Source organism: Azolla caroliniana, unplaced genomic scaffold, assembly GCF_043228905.1.
Source record: "Azolla caroliniana isolate FFs.n. ecotype wild unplaced genomic scaffold, voAzoCaro1.0.p SCAF_5, whole genome shotgun sequence".
In the NCBI taxonomy this organism is placed as follows: Eukaryota; Viridiplantae; Streptophyta; class Polypodiopsida; order Salviniales; family Salviniaceae; genus Azolla; species Azolla caroliniana.
Window position 1 is genome coordinate 19,952,472 of NW_028230440.1, and position 17,898 is coordinate 19,970,369.

The 17,898-nt window shown below is 35.8% G+C and overlaps 2 protein-coding genes across 2 annotated transcripts; both read left to right on the top strand.

The window, feature by feature from the left end:
- The first annotated feature begins 4,741 nt into the window (after positions 1–4,741).
- LOC147864369 (uncharacterized) lies at positions 4,742–5,533 on the top strand. The gene has a single exon (XM_087320148.1). The coding sequence runs from the start codon at positions 4,811–4,813 to the stop codon at positions 5,507–5,509; it is 699 nt and encodes a 232-aa protein (XP_087176274.1). The 5' UTR covers positions 4,742–4,810; the 3' UTR covers positions 5,510–5,533.
- A 5,213-nt stretch (positions 5,534–10,746) lies between these two features.
- APEM9 (3-phosphoinositide-dependent protein kinase-1) lies at positions 10,747–16,727 on the top strand. Its single transcript, XM_087320149.1, has 7 exons — positions 10,747–10,854; positions 11,226–11,404; positions 11,752–11,922; positions 14,288–14,365; positions 14,595–14,871; positions 15,365–15,756; positions 15,955–16,727. Exons 2-7 carry the CDS (start codon positions 11,253–11,255, stop codon positions 16,082–16,084), a joined length of 1,200 nt encoding a protein of 399 aa, XP_087176275.1. The 5' UTR covers positions 10,747–10,854; positions 11,226–11,252; the 3' UTR covers positions 16,085–16,727.
- Positions 16,728–17,898: the final 1,171 nt, after the last annotated feature.

Genomic DNA, 17,898 nt, shown 5'->3' on the forward strand with positions numbered 1-17,898 from the left:
TGGTATGGGTGAGTGAGTGATCGTGTATAATATTGACAGGTTGGATTGAAGTGTTTCATGATCATCAATAATTGATGGATAGTCTCACGCACTCCCCGTTACATATTTTTATTTATAATATCAATGTATGGTTTCCTCTCAAGCAGCCTAACAAAAAGACGTTTGGAAATATGATGGCAAATTCTGTTGTCTGTTTTAATCTTCACAGCCATTTTCAGGTGGACATTCATATCAGACATACATTTGTTTCAGTGTATGTTCATGTTGAAAATGTGCTGGCATTACATGATCTTTACTGATATTGTGTTGAAATTGAATGTAAAGACAAACAGTTCAGTTTACATAAGTTTAAGGACCAAGATTTTGGAATGCTTGTTCTTAATGGGATTGATAATGTGGGAAATCCCTCTGGATCATTATTACTTTTATAACGACGAAGTGGTAAAGGTGGAATACTTTGTGACTTACCATAATATATCCCACAATTGAAAGTTTTTTTAAAGCAAATGACATAATATTGCCTAGTAAGTGTTGGATTTATTCTGTGATTAATTGTTTGTCTGAAGATAGACTAAACTGTGAGCCCAAGACCAAGAGGCTTCAGTTGCATTCATAATTCATCCTTCTCACTTGAATTACAGAAGTCTGACGTTGTCTCCTTTGTCACTCTTGATCCCACTCATTGAAATTTGGAATAAAATGGTTCTTGTAATTCAGATCATGTTCTTAAATTAAAAAATTTCCATGAATGGCTCTATATTTTCATTATTTCCCAAAAAACACTTAATTCGAATTTCCTCTTGCTTTGTAGTCAATTCATCTTCTTTTACTATCTTCCAACAGTTACTAGTGGCATTTGAGAAATTTCAAGTGTATTTGAGGCAAAAAAGCTTTTCAAGATGTTATTGTTATCCTGATTAGTCACATGCTTTCTAAGGAGGTAGTGTGATCGAGACAACATGGTATTTTAGAGCTTTTCAAGATATTATTGTAATTGTATTACTTGTACATTGTTAGTTGATATAACAAATAACTAGAGTTCATGTAAAGCAAACCATAAACAAAAATATCCAAGATGGTGCTATATACATTTAATATCATGAATCAAAATATAATTATTAAAAAACTAGTATCTTTAAAGTCAATACCGACATTCTATGTCTTCATGAAATGTCAAGACTCAATAATGGGGGTTCCCTCAATAATAATTACGTCGTTCATTTAAAACCATGTATTTTTTACATAGTAACTGAAGGGCCCACTAAGATGCTTGGTTTCCCCATCTACATATTTAGCCAATTCCATGGTTAGGCAAGGATGGTGTGAAATGCATCCCACATCACCACATGCCATGGTGAACAATGGAGGATGCCACATGTGGATCGTCCACCCATGGATGGTTGATCACTTCATGTTCAAAACTAGGTGCCTTGGAAGGAAAACACCCCAATATTTACTAAACTTCTCTCATGGTTTGGTTCCTTAAGATTATTATATGATACAATTTTCATTATCGTCGAGATTCTCATAATCGAACTATCCAACTGATTATTTGAATAAAAATGGTAGTGCGAGCTCTGCACATTTGAGTGAAGAAGGAAGTGTCAAGACAAGTGCAAGAGAACGAGAGAAAATGAAGGGGGATGTGTTTATGTATAGTGCAATGAGTTAATATATAGATATAACTCATGTACAATTATTACAAATGCTGGGTATACAAAGGAACCTTTGCTTTTACTGAAAAGAAGTTTTGGAGGTAGAGAAAACGAATCTAGAAGTAGCAACACAACTTATCGTCTTCTTATCTTGCAAGATGAGTCTTGAACATTCCCAAGATATGCTCCCCTTCTCTGCATTTAATGCTAGATGAGCTTCTCACAAAAAATATACTTTCTTTTCTTTTCCAAAGAATCATGGGCGAACACTTGCCATGAGGGGCACCATTTGTCAAAATGTTTCTATTTTCTATCTACTCCAACATGCTATATAGTAGGTCACATAATACTCCAATCCAATTGATAATGGTACATGTTTCATAGAAATGTATGGTGGTTCAAGGTATAATAACTCTTGAGGAATATTAGGTTATTTGTAATAAAGCAATGGATATTTTTCAATTCATTGGTATATGTAGTCAAATATTGTTGGCAAAATTCATAATTACAAGAATATGCCTACCTTTAGCTAAACGAATATCATGAATTACAACCTTAATATTTTGATTATTTGCATATTTATAGTAAATATGGGTTCTTGCCTTTGACACTAACCGAATCATATCAATGCAAGGTACTCGAAATGTATGATATGGGCTTTTCAAAGTGGAAATTAGAAAGAATGATCATGCACACGCCAATACTCCGCATGGATCAATAATAATTGCCCACTTTGCAAAAGCAAAAATATGGCAGCTATTGGAGGGAGAGCAATATTATTCACATAATGTGAATGACATTCATAAGATAGGTATTGGGATGTGATTGAATTGGGCATCTCTTCTTTGCCTCTCTAGAATACCTCTACATTACTATTCACACTTTCATACTACACTTTGAATATATCTCATCTTTTTCATCATAATTTCCATTCAATACTCTCATTACTCTCCACTAATATATTATCTCTACTTACCATCTCTCTCCATAGGGATCATTATTCATTGGTTATGCAAATATCAATCCACATTGGGTCCTTTGATCACCAACACATTTGGGCACAAACAACCAAGTGTAATTACAATGTACGACATGTTACACTTGCTTATATTCAAGCCATATTAGGTAGTACACTTCTGCACAATATGGAGGCTTTGATACTCCCTAATGATTAGTGTGTACTAAAAAATGGAATTCATTGTCCATACAGAGTACCTAAATTTGATTATATTATTGTAACATGATGGAAATTAACATGGTACTAAGAATTTGAGTCCTATGGAAGGGTGAGTTTATCATGACACCAAAATGCTAGTGTATGTGTATGTGTGTGAACATGTTTGTGCTCTTGTGTCTTTTAGCAAAATAATCTACGATCTCCAAGTCAAACTCAAGATGTAATGGTTCCTACTTTGTGAATCTAAATTGTCTACATAATTGTCAAGTTGAGAGATGAAAGGTCAACAATACACATGGAGGATAGGGCAAGTTCTTCTAGGAATCCCATTGCATTACCAAATGTACCTCCTTTTCATCAATTTGAAGGATGACACATACTTGGTTGTTTTAGAACTTAAATTTGATAAGATGGTAAAGTTTATACATCTTGGCAATTTAGAATAAGTCACAAGAGCATTAGAGGCTAATGAAACAATCTTTCATAGCGAGCACAAGTGAAGGTACATGGAAATGTAAGTGGAGCTTTCTCGCCCTCTACATGACATATGATATGTGAAGAACTCTTTTGCATGAACACAATAACACATTGTGAGTAGTGGAACATATGATTCATGTTACGTCAAGGTGGATTGGAAATGGTCGAGGTCCACAATGAGTGGGGAATTATGTGGATGGTTGTCATTTATGCATCACATAATTCACTTTATGAATTGAACTTTCACAATGTGTATACTAAATTTTGCCTTTGGAGAGCAAATCTTCTAATGTGGCTTAATCTACCTCATCAACTAGTTATTAGATGCTCCTAAAAGAGAGGCTTGAGACCTATTAGGTTACATATAGTGTCTTATTAGGTCTCTGCCAACCGAGGCTCTCATATCTTATTCATAATCTAGGAAAACAAGGTCTTCAATTGGAATTCCATCATCTAGCATAAATTTGGTTTATTATCTATGCAAAATGCTATTTTATTTTATATCATCAATTTTTTGGTCCCTATTTTGAAAGAGGTGGGCAAGGACCTGACAAGCAAAGATTGATACTTTCAACGTACACTAATGGTGTCTATCATAAGTTGAATAAAGATAAAGCTTGGTTGATGGCGATGCCAAGCGTTTGACGTAGAATGGCAATCTCGTCCTACATTTGTGCAAAAGGGTTTCTTTAATTCACAATGATGTGGGAGTTTAAAGCATTGACAATAAGACAGGAGATAATGGTGATCTAGGAGGATACTAAGTTTAGATACATGCATAGTTGCTAAAGCTGTTTCAATGGTTATGGCATAGATTTGGATATCATTATCTCAAATATTGTGGGTTTTCATTCAACAAGCCGATGCATTACCTTCCCCCCTCCATATAAGGAGACATTGGACAATATTAGGCATTGGAATCTTCCCCACCATATAAGGCGACATTGGACAATATTAGGCCATTGGAATCTCGAGTATAATTGGAGTGCAATGGTACCCAAAGAGTATAGGTATAAACATAGATTGATTTGGCAAAACTTTAGCAAGTGAGCTTGACTCGAGCATTGTACCTATAGGAGCTATTCCGTTGAGCCAACCGGACTTAGGGAGCTGTAAACAAAGATTTGTTCGCCAGTAAAGATTGGCACTAGTTTCACTTCGCCTTGAAGATTGGTGCCTATCGTGGTAGTGCTAGTAGTAGAAGGATCGGGAAATATCGATTCTCACTTTGCGCCTCACCATTGAGAGGGAGAGAGAGAGAGAGAGAGAGAGAGAGAGAGAGAGAGAGAGAGAGAGAGAGAGAGAGCCAAGAACCAGGTAACATTCATTATTGATGTGTAGAGTGTCATAGTATGAACTACCATGTGAAAGTGAGAAGTTAGAACTGCCTATGGACCCATAAGAGTATGTATTCATTCTATAAGAGTGTGTGTGTGTGTGTGTGTGTGAGAGAGAGAGAGAGAGAGAGAGAGAGAGAGAGAGAGAGAGAGAGAGAGCTTCCATGGCTTCTTCAAACAACAATGTAAGCTTTGGTACTGTGGTAGTTGAAGATGATCACAATCCATCTATTTCTTCTTCTTCTTCTTCTTCTTCTTCTTCTTCAGATTCTTCTTCTTTGGGCACAATCCTTCTCTTTCTGTCTCTCTCTGCAGCCTCCATTATCCTCTTCTGCCTCCTCTTCTCTCACATCAGAAGAAGCTTCCGTGGATTCTTTCCTTCTTCTTCTTCTTCTCCTAATAATAATAATAATAATAATAATCAAATCTACATTTCTTCTTCTAGTTCTTCAACCAATCAAACACCCATTAACCCTATTTCCATATATTATACTATCAGACCACCATTTCCGATCGAGAAATGCCCACTTCCTGAACCCAATCCCGGGATTAATCCTCAAATGGGCCCTAATGCTTCTTTCTTAACACAACCCATTTCTGCTTCTGATCCGTTTCAAGTGGATATAAACTCTAATCGATCGATGAATCACGAATTAGGATCAAATGATGCACCCACGATGACAAGCAGGGCAAATGGAGCGGAATGCTCGGTTTGTTTGAACACAATCGAAGGAGGCGGAGAAGCAATCAGAGTTCTACCAGGCTGTGATCATAGTTTCCATTCAAATTGCATCGATCCATGGTTCAAATCTCACAATACTTGCCCTCTGTGTCGCAAAGAGATCATTACCCTCTCCATGTGAACCAAGAGAGGCTCCCAGAGAACAAAAAAGCTTCAAAATGAGGATTCAGAAGATACATAAATATATGTATATGTAATTAATCCTTCTACTAGCTCAATCAAACCCATTTGTGTGAATGAATGTGTGTGGGGGGTGTGGTCTTCATAGAAGAATGAATCTCTTGTTTAGCCCTAGTATCTAGGTATTTAGATAGATATGTATGAATCTCTTGTTTTGGCCTAGTACCTAGGTGCATACATAGATATGGATGTCTTGTTTTTGGCCTAGTATCTAGGTAGATAGATATATGTACATACATATATATATGAATGTCTTGTTTTGGCCTAGTACCTAGATACATAGATATGGATGTCTTGTTTTGACCTAGTACCTAGGTACATAGATATGGATGTCTTGTTTTGACCTTGTATCTAGGTAGATAGATAGATACATATGAATGTCTTGTTTTGGCCTAGTACCTAGGTACATAGATATGTATGTCTTGTTTTGGGTTGATAGATAGATACATATGAATGTCTTGTTTTGGCCTAGTACCTAGGTACATAGATATGGATCTCTTGGCCTAGAGTATCTAGGTGCATAGATACATATGAATGTCTTGTGTTGGCCTAGTGTCTAGGTACACAGAATCTATGGATGTCTTTGCAATATTGGATGCACCAACTGTGATCTATGATTGAGGAACTAGCCTATGGTGGGGATTGAACTCGGGTTTTGTGCCTTTCAACACTATCATGATGTAAACCACCACGCCAACCGCCACAAAAGAGAAGAGGTAGAGAAGATTGACGCTTGGTAATGCAATTTGGACTACGAGAGAAAATCTGGGTAATTCTCTCATCTTCCCACCATTGGGAAACCGGCCCATATGTCCCTCTATCATGACAAGTTTTTCTATCAATGTTATGACCAACCCCATCCGAATTAGATTGGGGACCAACAATTTCCCTCAACATATGAGGCAACTTGGATACATCTTGCCATATGAGTTTCACATGCGTGAACTCGCCAAGTTCGAGGCGAGAAATCATTGGTTTTTAGTGAGGAAGGGGCCATACCACTTGTAAAGCTCTTTTGTAGCGCGCTTGATAATGGCAAGACTTGAAGAAGAAGTCGTAGCTAAATCCACACCAACAACATATTATAGCCCATTCACAAGATACGCATGCATGGGGTTTTACATTATATATTGTTATACGTATCTCGATATCAATGATTGGTATGTCTAAATGATAGGTCTAGCTCTCATAACTTGTTTTCCAACATTTAAGTTCCCAAATTATCACGTTTTTTGGCACATGATGGTTCGAGTTTCAATTATGTATTTCATCAAGGTTGTAAGGTCCTAATTTCTAAACATTGGTAATACATCTACTTGATAATTCTTGTTTTGGCAATGGTTGGATTATTAGTTTTTACATTGTATGTTAGTGTATGGATTATATGTGTAATATTTTAATTAGCAATACATTGTACATTTTTTGAGACAATGATATCTTTTCATTTTCTTTGTATCCTTCTATTATCATTATTGTAAACGCCATTTTCCTACCAACAAACTAAGCTTGGAATCTAAATTTTATTGTTTCCACTCTTTATATTTGAGCAGTATCATTGTTGTGAAGTCATGTTTCCAAAGCACACTAGAAAAGTTTACTACGAAATGCCCTTAAAACACAAGGTAATGTCAATATTTTACCATGTTACCAAGAAATTGGCAATGCCAATGTTCTTTATTTCATTTTTTCATCTTTGTAACACATTACAAGAGAATTTGTGATGCCATTTTCTTAAGAGCGTCATCTTTTGTAGATGCTATCATTCGGCAATGTTGGTGTTGTAAAGTCAGTTTTTCAGGATCACACTATTTTGAAATGTAATTGTGCATTTCCTTTCAACCATAGTATCTTGGAGATATTGTATAGGTGAATGGAAAGGCATGGCCTTCCTTAAAAGGCTTTACGATGAAATATGGATTCACGATTATCAACAATAACAATAAAAGATCCTATCATTTTGCACTTTACTCAAATTAGAGATGACAGTTTCTATTTTAAGATATCAATCCATCTAAGAAAGGTGTGGGTGCACCATCAAAGTAGTGGATTTCTCCATATCCAAATCTAAGCATATAATTTTGACGAGATAAAAGCTTGAAATGGGAGCAATTAAATTTAGGTGTTGGTTAATTGTATCCTTACGACGTTTGAAGGGGATTTGAATGGTAGTTTTCCTTGTTTATTGTAGGCCAAGAATTCTAGTCTCTATTTTGGGACTACACCCTATGTTGGGCAATTGGATAGTGATTATACAAATGATGAGTAATTGGATAGTGATTATACAAATGATGAGATGATGGCAATTGGATAGTGATTATACAAATGAGCACTACCTCTTGTTTTGTGATGTGCTACATGATGTTGCAATTGTGGAATTTTGCTATGAAGAAGAAGACTTCTTTTTCGTTTTTTGTAGTTCCGGATTACATGAACAATAGTAGGAGGTCGGTATGATCCTATAAATCCTAATAGGTTGGTTGGGCACCAATTTTTTTTTATTTGGATCAAAAAATTTGCCCAATATTGAATGATACCTTTTTGTTGCTTTGTATCATTGTATTGTTGAAAAACTTGCGGTGTCGATGTTAGTAATGTCAATGAACTAAAAAAATGGCAATGTCAATATGTTCTAAAGCAAATGTCCCTTTTTGTAATGCAATAACGCTATTTTGACCCTATATATTGTTGTATTATGGAAAGAAATATCAATGTCAAATTAATTAAGCCATATTTTTATGGAGCAAAACTACAAGCATTTACAATATCAATGTTGTATAAAGCCATTTTTTAGGAGCAAAGTAGGCAATGAAATTTTACACCATCTTAGAAAATCAAGCTAATTTTGGAATGGGATTTATGATGTTGGTTCTGCATCATACCTCCATGAGAAAGTTTATTCAAGGCCATTCTAGGCTTTGTGCCTTTGAGGAACTGGTATGAGCTCTCAATGTCTTGGAAGTTGGGCGCTCCACATAGGTAAGGGACATGGGGCCATCAGTTTGTTCAAAGAAAAATTTCAATGGTTGAAGCAAAGCCAATGGTTAGGTACTCTACGCTTCTCGAAGTCATAGGTTAATACCTCAAATCCTACACAATGGATAATCAAAGCTTGGTGGAGTGTGCTTGAGTGTTCACATAAACGTGGATCCTCGAGGTATAAAGAGGATTAAGCTAATGCTCACATAAATGTGGATACTTGAGGTTTAAAGGGGATTAAGCTCGAGTGTCCACACCTATCCTCAACTTCAATACTTGATGCAAACAAATTGACCTCATTCTTTCTTCGCCCTCTAAACACAAATACTTCCCAATCAGTGGGACACTAGGTTCCTCAAAATTCAATGTTGCAAGTTTGACTCTAGTTATTAGCTAAGTTTCCCATTGTTTTATCGTACAATCAATAGTGGTGCTTGGAATCTTGAGCCAAAGATTCCATTGTGATCCTTGTTCAATCAAGGATCACATTATCAAAATTGCAAATATTACTTTGTGCTCAACGTTTCAATATAGGAAATAAGGAATATCCTTGTTAGATCACATTAATTTGGGAGAACAAAAGTTTAAGATACAATCCTCTTTTCAAAATAGTGATAATCCCATTACGTGGGATATGAACAAAGGAAAAGAAGAAAGATTGAGTCAAAGAAATGTTGGGAGAAGATTTTGAGTTTCGACAAAGCTGGTAACAATCGGCAAACATGTCACTTTTTTCCATCGTAGCCCACCAATGCACCTCCCAAATCTTTGTCCCATCTCATTTTGTATGTCAGTGAAGCTTCATAACTTCCCCGCCAATTCCGCAACCCCAACAATGAGTTCTCTTGCTCATTATATGACACTTTGGAGCTTCTCCCTCTTCATAAAAATAGCGATGCTTCCTTTATCGTGCATCAAGGCTTTTTCCTTTATCCTGCACCAATTCTTATTCTAGCAAGGGCGCTTAGTGTTGGGCACAATGCTCATTGCCATGATCCCATATTCACTTTTCTCGTGCTCACATTTTCCCTTCATTGCCCCTGGGTTACCTAGACTATATCATTCAAGAGGACAACCCTTACCACTTGAGCTAACTTCACTCATTGGTATGATTTTCAAATCTCATGATATCTTCTATGGAACTTTGGAATCTTGACCCACTACAAACCTTAAACTTTATCTAAAATTCTTCCCTTGCACATGCCACATCACAATAATGTGCAACTCACTTACATGAAATCCCCAACCCACCCTCGCCCCCAACTTCAGGCATGATTATCTTGATCACGCCGCATCAATAAACCTTATGAAAAAATGGGCCGATATGCAACAATGAAGAGGGTTGGGGGTTAAAAGAAAGATGTACAATGATTACTTACATAATTGCCATAGTTGGTAGTTGATTAAGATAATAAACATGGTTAGTTACTTAATTTACAATAAACATGGCTAGTTATTTAATGGCCACGATTAGTAGATGATTGAGATAATAAACATAGTTAGTTAATTTCCATATGGTTAGTAACAATAGGCAATGGTCCAGTTCAGGTTCAAGATTGTTTTAATGGTTGTGTTCGGTTTGGGGGGGTGAACGGTTAGGTTAGGTTCGGTTTAAACGGTTTGATGGTTTAGGGTTGCCAATTGATTAATTTTTTTTTTTTTTCTAAACAACCTTTTCATTTTAAAGCCTAATTCTCACATTTTAGGAAAATTCTTTAAAATTTTGAAAAATAAAAAATTCGAAATAATGAAAATTTTTACAAAATAGAAAATAGAAAATTTGAAATTTGACCTAACGTGAAAACCGAAACTGCGGGTTTTTAACCGGTTTGGATTTTATTTTGGTAGAGGTTCGGTTTAAACGGTTTCAATTTAAATGGTTTCGTGGTTCAGATTGATTCAAGTTTCCGAAAACGCTTTAAACGGTTTGGTTTTGACACGCTCGAACCGAACCGAACCGAACCGTTTGCCGATTGTTAATAGTTAGGAGCTGATCGGCAAGAAGTTTTGGTGGAATTGCGAGAACTAACCTCCCCTTCAAAGAAGAAGAAGAAGAAGAAGAAGAAGAAGAAGAAGAAGAAGAAGAAGGGGAGGGTAGTTTTGGGTATTTTGGAAAACTACGGCCTCTGCTCTTCCTTCTATCTCTCTATCTACGATCTCTGTTTTCCTCCCGAAGCAACGTATCTTCTTCTTCTCCTCCATCTCCATCTCCATCTTCTTTGGTTTCCTTCTTTCTGCCTCTGGATTTCCTTCTCTCCTCTCCCTCTTCAAACCTCTGCACCAAAGCTTCAAGTTTTCCAACTCTGAAAGGTACCCTACAATCAATCTCTCTCTCTCTCTCTCTCTCTCTCTCTCTCTATTTCTAACTATTTTGTTCGATTCTTCAATGATTTCATCACAATAAACATGATTAATTACCCTGAAATTCAATGAAGATGGATAGTGGCGCTTGTATATATTCATACATATGCACAGCATACTTGCATACAGATACATATCATGATATCTATATCTATACGAATATACCATAGGATTAGATGCTTAATTATTTCATTAATGAAAAATGAAGTGAACTATCACAAACTGGCCATTGTGTCGTCTTCCGGTTGCCATTTCCTATGCAATTGTAATATATTAATTATTTTGGTAAGTCCACATTCTAAGCATTTGTTTCTATGAAGGTATACATAAAATTGAAGACGTGGGTCATGGCTATGGCTGTCCTGCCTGCACATCCATCAACATCAACATCGTCTTCTTTATGTGTCATGGCTTATTCTGATTCGCATTTGACATATGCCAGCGATCTTCACTCTGCCCCAAATGAGAAGCTTTGGAACGACATCGATCTTGCTGAAAGGTTCCAAAAAACACTATTTGTTTTGTGGAAGAATCTAAGGGAAAAAGTGGGATAATACTCTGCAAGTGTTTTTCTTTATTTCCACTAAATGCCCCTGACTTTTGTTTATTTAATCAAGCAAACTCAGTCAACACACTCTCATGTAATTATATGTGCTTTCATGTGCAACTATATGGTCAATTCATCCCCTTCATCTCTCACCTCGGGAGTTGACCTGGTGCATTTTGGGAAATAACAAAAAGCTCAGCAACATTCTCGAGATATTCCCAAGGATCAATTGGTTTGAAGCTTGGTGTGTGACATACATTTATTCAATAACTGAGTTGAGAACCTATTGGATTCTGCAGGTTCTTGGTCAGTTCACAGTTTGATGAAGCAATTGCATTAAGCTCAACTCTTCTACAAAGGTTGAAGGATATACAAGAAAATTTTGAAGGCATCCAAGATGAGAATGAGGTGGATGACATGATACAATCCTCAGGAATGGTGTTCGTCCAGGCGTACAGTGAGAGTGGCAAGTCAGTACCTCTATTTTTTTCATTGTGTTCACTGTTTTTATAGATGTTCTCATCTTTATTTCATGCTCTTTGATTTCGTTTTTATTAATTCAAATTGATCTTGATAGTTTTCTTGTAGTTAAAACCAGTTACAAAATGAATAAGTTCAGGGTATGATTTTTGAAGCACAGTCTTGCCTTTGACTACTCATTTGTCAAGAAGTTATTATAGACCTGTCTTATGTGGTCCTCAATTGTTACCTATTTCTCATTTCTATGTAGAGGGCTTTTTATCAGTTCTTATTTTTCCAGGCTAATTTTTATACAAGCAATAATGCCATTTGAACTCAATTTTCAAGTAATGAATGCAATTTCACTCATAATTCAGAGACACTTGTTTCATTTACTGAGATGTGTTTGCAAAACGACAGAACTTAGATAGAATTTCACCTTGTAATGGCTAGTTTTATGTTGCATCCGTTTAGGATGTGCACATGATGTTGATGACTTTGTGATCTGTATACTAAAAAGGCAATGAAATATACATTTGTAATTTGTATATCTATTGCATATGTGGGTATATACACATATTCTAGACCATATGTGTACCTATATGGCATATAAATGGTATATATACGCACACTCTCTTGTTCTATATGCATATACCTATGTATTTGTTTTTTCTATATGTTACCTCTTGCGATTTTTAACTCCTTATATTTATCTTACATCTCTCTCTCTCTCTCTCTCTCTCTCTCTCTCTCTCTCTCAGTACAGGGTCACATGCACACATACACATACACAACAAAAGTAGATGTAAGGAACACTAATATACAAGGGCAGATTTGCCATGGAATATGAGCTTCTATTGATCCCTTTTTTCTTTACGTGTCTGTTTTCTATGTTTAGCATTATTTTATTTGTTATTTCTGCCTACATGCGTCTTTCATTCTCGCACTAACGCAGGAAAAATTTATAAACCCAAATCAGGTTTAAACTTATAAATGTATATGCTCTTGAGATCCATTTGATAGGCTACCTAGGAATGGTGGTCACCTTTTGGTTATTAATCCCACATTATGATTACATGTTTGGCTCAAACTTCCTCAAGGATCATTATTATGTATAGGGTTTCTATGCTATGTAAATTGTCTCCGTGTTCAGAATTAATGCCCATTTTCATAGCGTGTGTTTAATTCTCGGCATGTGTAGTTGCCATGTACAGATCTCATGACAATGCAAATTGCAATCCTAGTTAGCAAGAAGGAAAATGTTTATATGATTGGTTTTCTGTCATTTTTGTACCGCGTCCTCCAAAGCAAGGTTGTTGGACAATAGTGCACATGCCACTTCAGGAAATTTTTGGTAACTACAATGACATTAGGTTGTTTAAGAGATGAGGAGATTACTAGAGTCGACCATTTTTTACTATCAAGGTAGTCTTCTCTGTTGGTCTCGTCATCTTTCAAACCTTAATATGAAATCTATGAAAAAAATGTGTTTCCTATGTTCCACCTTTTGTTTTTCATTCCAAGTCTCACAATCCCCCTTACAATTTACTTGTTTCCTATGTGCTGATAATGATTGGTTATTGTGTCAGAAAGTTTGATAATTGCTGTGGGTATGTGAAGACACATCTTTCATTTGATGTGAAAGGGGCTCCAAGGCCAATGTAGTTTAATCTCTCTATAATGAATAACCCCATTCAGTTTATAGCGTGACTGCTGGGTTCTCTTTCAGCTTAGTTTTTCAAAGAAAGTCTACTAATTCAACATTATCTAGCATGAAAATGATCATGACATGATCTGGGACTCTGTAGATTCCTTATGCAAGTTGATGGGCATAGCTCTTCCTATCTGAGTTTAGAAGTAACTTACATATGAGGTCAAATAACAAATATTATGGGTTTTATAATTTCCTAATTACGGCTGTTTTGTCTTTCTAGTATGCATTGTTGATTATAGCGTGTGACTATCTGTTTACATCATATTTTCTTAAATAAGAAATCAATATAAGATCTATTACACATTGTGGATTAGCAATGTACATGTCTATTTGTTTAATTCATATTTTCTGAAATAAAAAATCAATATAACATCTATTTTCATGTGCAACTTCAGAGAATTTTTGAATTTTTTATAATAATCGTGTTTTAAAAACTATACTTTTTCTGTTACCCTGTCCGGACTCTGTACCTTCGTTGCCTCACTATATATAACCTTTTTTCTCTGTCTAGTACAGATTGTGGATTAGAAATGTACATGTCTATTTGTTGTGCACTTTTAGTGAATTTTTTCAATGTTTGTTGATAATCATGTTTAAAAATCTTTTACAGCATATATGAGCAAAAGATTCTCAAGTTATGAGCGCCCTTCTCTAATATGCAGGTCAAACATCATGCTGAGTGACTTGGGGATCATCTTTGGCAGTCTTTCAAAAGTTCACCCTGCATTGTTTTTCTCTGGGTAAGGTCTCTTTTGTAGTGTAATATGTGCACTCAACAGTTTGGTGTCAATATTTTCAATGCATTGTGTAGCATAGGTGTAATGGAGACATTTGAAAAGAATTAGTAGTTATTTAATATTGCTGATTCTTTGAATGAGTCATTTAGAAGATACTCTATACTGTTTACCACACTGGATTGGGGTGTGTGGCTATGGCATACTAAGATAATATCTTATGTTATCTTCTCAGAGTCTGCTTGCAGATTTCAGCAGGGATTTATTTGGATGCTCAAAGTTCCATAGAATCTTATTTGAAAGATTGGGCTTTCACTACAGTGGGTGAAAAATCGTGTAGATTCAAGCCAGCAGAAACAATAAGACACGGGTCTGTATTTCTGAAGCCTGCGATGTACTTAGATATCACAGAGCTCTATTGTGTAGAAGTGCTTTCAAAAGGCCTTAGAAATACAGATGCAGCATTGCATTGGCTGCGTGATGCGACTGATATACCAGCTGATAGAAGAGAGGTGAAATTTCGCTCTCTTGTTAATGAGGAATCAACTGATGAGTGTTTTCTGTTGGGAAAAACAATCAATATACCACATAAGTTTTTGGGTTTCAAGAAGTACCAGACTGCCCCTTGGTTTCTGAAACTTACGGGTAGCCCACAAACGTAATTAGACTTAATAACAATTAGTAAGTTGGTGATTTTTTTGGCTCTATGTGGGAAATGTTTTACAAGGCAACTTTATATCTGGTTTTTTTTTAATTGAGCACTAATCAAACTAATTATTCTGACTTGGGTGCTAAATAAGCTAATTAGATCACTAAGCATGCATAGATAAATGTTGATTAAGCCTAATTAAAATTAGCTGTATTTGAATTAACCAAGGATGTTCTAGTAAATGTGTTTAAACCAAGGTGTATCATGGTAAATATGCAAAAAGTTATGGACATATTGATTGATGTTTTTCCTTTTTTTGTCTGTGTTAGTTTATATCAAACTCATGTTCTTTACAGGGTATACGTGAAATGATAGAAGGACTTTCCTTTGAAAAAGATAAACATGAAGGAATAAATACTAAATCGGATATGGATTACAACGGTGGGTCATTGCTGCAGCCAACTGTTGTTTCTGGTTCTCCAGTAGTCTCCTCGGTTGTTTCAGGATATGATGAAAATAAAATGACAATGATTCATGGTCACAAGAAAGGGGATTCACATTCGTTGTTATCAAGTTTCCGTTCTTTTCCTCTCATCAAACTGATTTCAGGATGGATTGCTTCTCATGGATACGCTTCAAGATGTGATAAACTACTTTGTGTCTTGTCTCAACAAAAGACAACTTTCACTGGAGCAGCAGTAGTATTTCTCATGATTGCTCTTTACAAGCAAAAACATAACATCTCCAGGTATTTCATTGCTTGCTTTACCTCTAGAGTGTTAGTAATCTGTTGGTTGTGTCCCCGCCCTCCCTATCCACAGAAGTATTATTCAACATATGGAAAACTTTGTTCCTGGAATTTGGCTGCAACTAGGATATTGTGGTTTTGCTAGATGTGGATAGCTAGCTAGTCTGATAATGCGATATATGCTCATTTTGTTTGCAGGATTGTGAAGGGCCTCACCAGTGTTCTCGGGATAAGGACTATTCTGCATGCTATCTACGTCGGTATATATGATCTTTGGCAGTTGGCGTTTAAAGTTCAGCTGAACCCCCTTGCAGTTGTGCAACCTTAACTCATCTGTAAGGGATAGTTTATCAAGAACCTTGGGATAAAATAGGCACCAGAAAAGAAAACAATAATAGACATTGTGTATAGCTAAAGAGGCAATGGTCAAGGTCTCCTTCATGATTAATGTCATGCATACCAGCTCAAGTCTCAAGCCTCTTCTGTGGTCAATGTCAAACCAATCAAAGTCTTTCCATGGTCGAATGTCAAAAAGATCAAGGCCTTTTCATCGTCAAGAAGCAATCAAATTTCTTTCTTTTCATAGTCAAGGTCAAACCAAGAAATGGAAACAATCCCTAGATTGATGCTCTTTCTTTCTCTTTTTTTTTTTCTGAAATGACTTTCCACAATAGGCTGTTGACTTTATTTTTTAACTTCTCAGTATTGTTCCTCATTGAAGGTTCTCTGGTTGTAGATAGAATGAATGTTCACGTGGGGGCAAATTGTACATGGTATTGTATATGTGTGCGATCTGAGATCGTTTGTTTAAAATCAGAACCCATATGTGTTTCGTATTGCATTCATCAATCCTGGAGAAGCTAATGCAACTTACTGAGATATTTCGCTTATCTCTTTGTAATTTTACACTGAAATATTAATTTTTTGACGGCTGATAATTGATGAGTATATTTTGATGAGGTCATGATCAATCCCCGTTCCTATTCTTTAAGATAGATAATCTTGTCCATGGTGTTAATTATCATGCTAATTACCAACCCCTCAAATTGAGTAGATTGTTTACTACCGAATAAAATATATGGAAAGATGCATCTGAAAATTGCATAGAGAAATCAGAATCAAACACCAGTCTTTAGTATTTGTATTTTCTTGCTGGTTCTCATGTTCTTGAAATTATGGAATAACTTATTGCCTTTTAGATGGCGTCATATCACATCTTTCACTAGCTAATCTTTGTCACCTCAACACATTTCATTATCCTTTTGAGGACACATATCCAGTCATCCACATAATTTTCCACTTGTAAAAAATCTAGTGATATCGATTATTAAGGCGTGGGTTGGCCCTAGTAATGTTTCTTTCACTAATCACTAATATTGAAAGGCGTGTGCAGTTAAGTTAGGCTATATCAAAGTTCTTTAAATTGAGTACATAGTCATGTAGTTATGAAGTAGGCTTGATTGCATGAGTGTTTAGTTGATGGATGAGATGGTGATACAAAAGTGTTAAAAAACTTGATATAATTGTGTGAGTATTTAGTTAATAGGTAAGATGGTGATACACAACGTTCAAAAACTTGATATAATTGTATGAGTATTTAGTTAATAGATAAGATGGTGATACACAAGTTAAAAAACTTGATATAATTGTACGAGTATTTAGTTGATAGGTAAGATGGTGATACAAAAATGAAAAAACTTGATATAATTGTATGAGTATTTAGTTGATAGATAAGATGGCGATACTTGATCTATTTGTAGAGCATATAACAAGACAGGACCAAAACCTACCATTGTGGTTTGCAACACTAGACCCTTAGTTATAGGAGGTATATAATTTCTTTCAAACCTTACATAAACTCCAAATTTAGCCATGAGAGAAAGAGAGAGAGAGAGAGGGAGAGAGAAAGAGAGAGAGCCCAGATGGATGACCACCCCTACATTCCACAGTGTCATCTAGTGAAATAGAGATATATATGGAGTATATAATAGAGAGGTGAGGAAATTGGGTTTCTAACCCAAGACACAATGCTTGTAGTGTGATCGACTTACCACTAGGGTAAGCTAATTACGATAAAGAGAGAGAGAGAGACATATTTATCTATTTAGTATACATGATAACTCCACATTTTAGACCTTTCCC

Bases quoted from the DNA above. Each gene is read 5' to 3' on its own strand.
- LOC147864369 (XM_087320148.1), top strand. From the start codon at position 4,811: ATGGCTTCTTCAAACAACAATGTAAGCTTTGGTACTGTGGTAGTTGAA.
- APEM9 (XM_087320149.1), top strand. From the start codon at position 11,253: ATGGCTATGGCTGTCCTGCCTGCACATCCATCAACATCAACATCGTCT. The intron at 14,872-15,364 runs GTGAAATTTCGC...TGTTCTTTACAG, and splicing joins TACCAGCTGATAGAAGAGAG to GGTATACGTGAAATGATAGA. The intron at 15,757-15,954 runs GTATTTCATTGC...TTTTGTTTGCAG, and splicing joins CAAAAACATAACATCTCCAG to GATTGTGAAGGGCCTCACCA.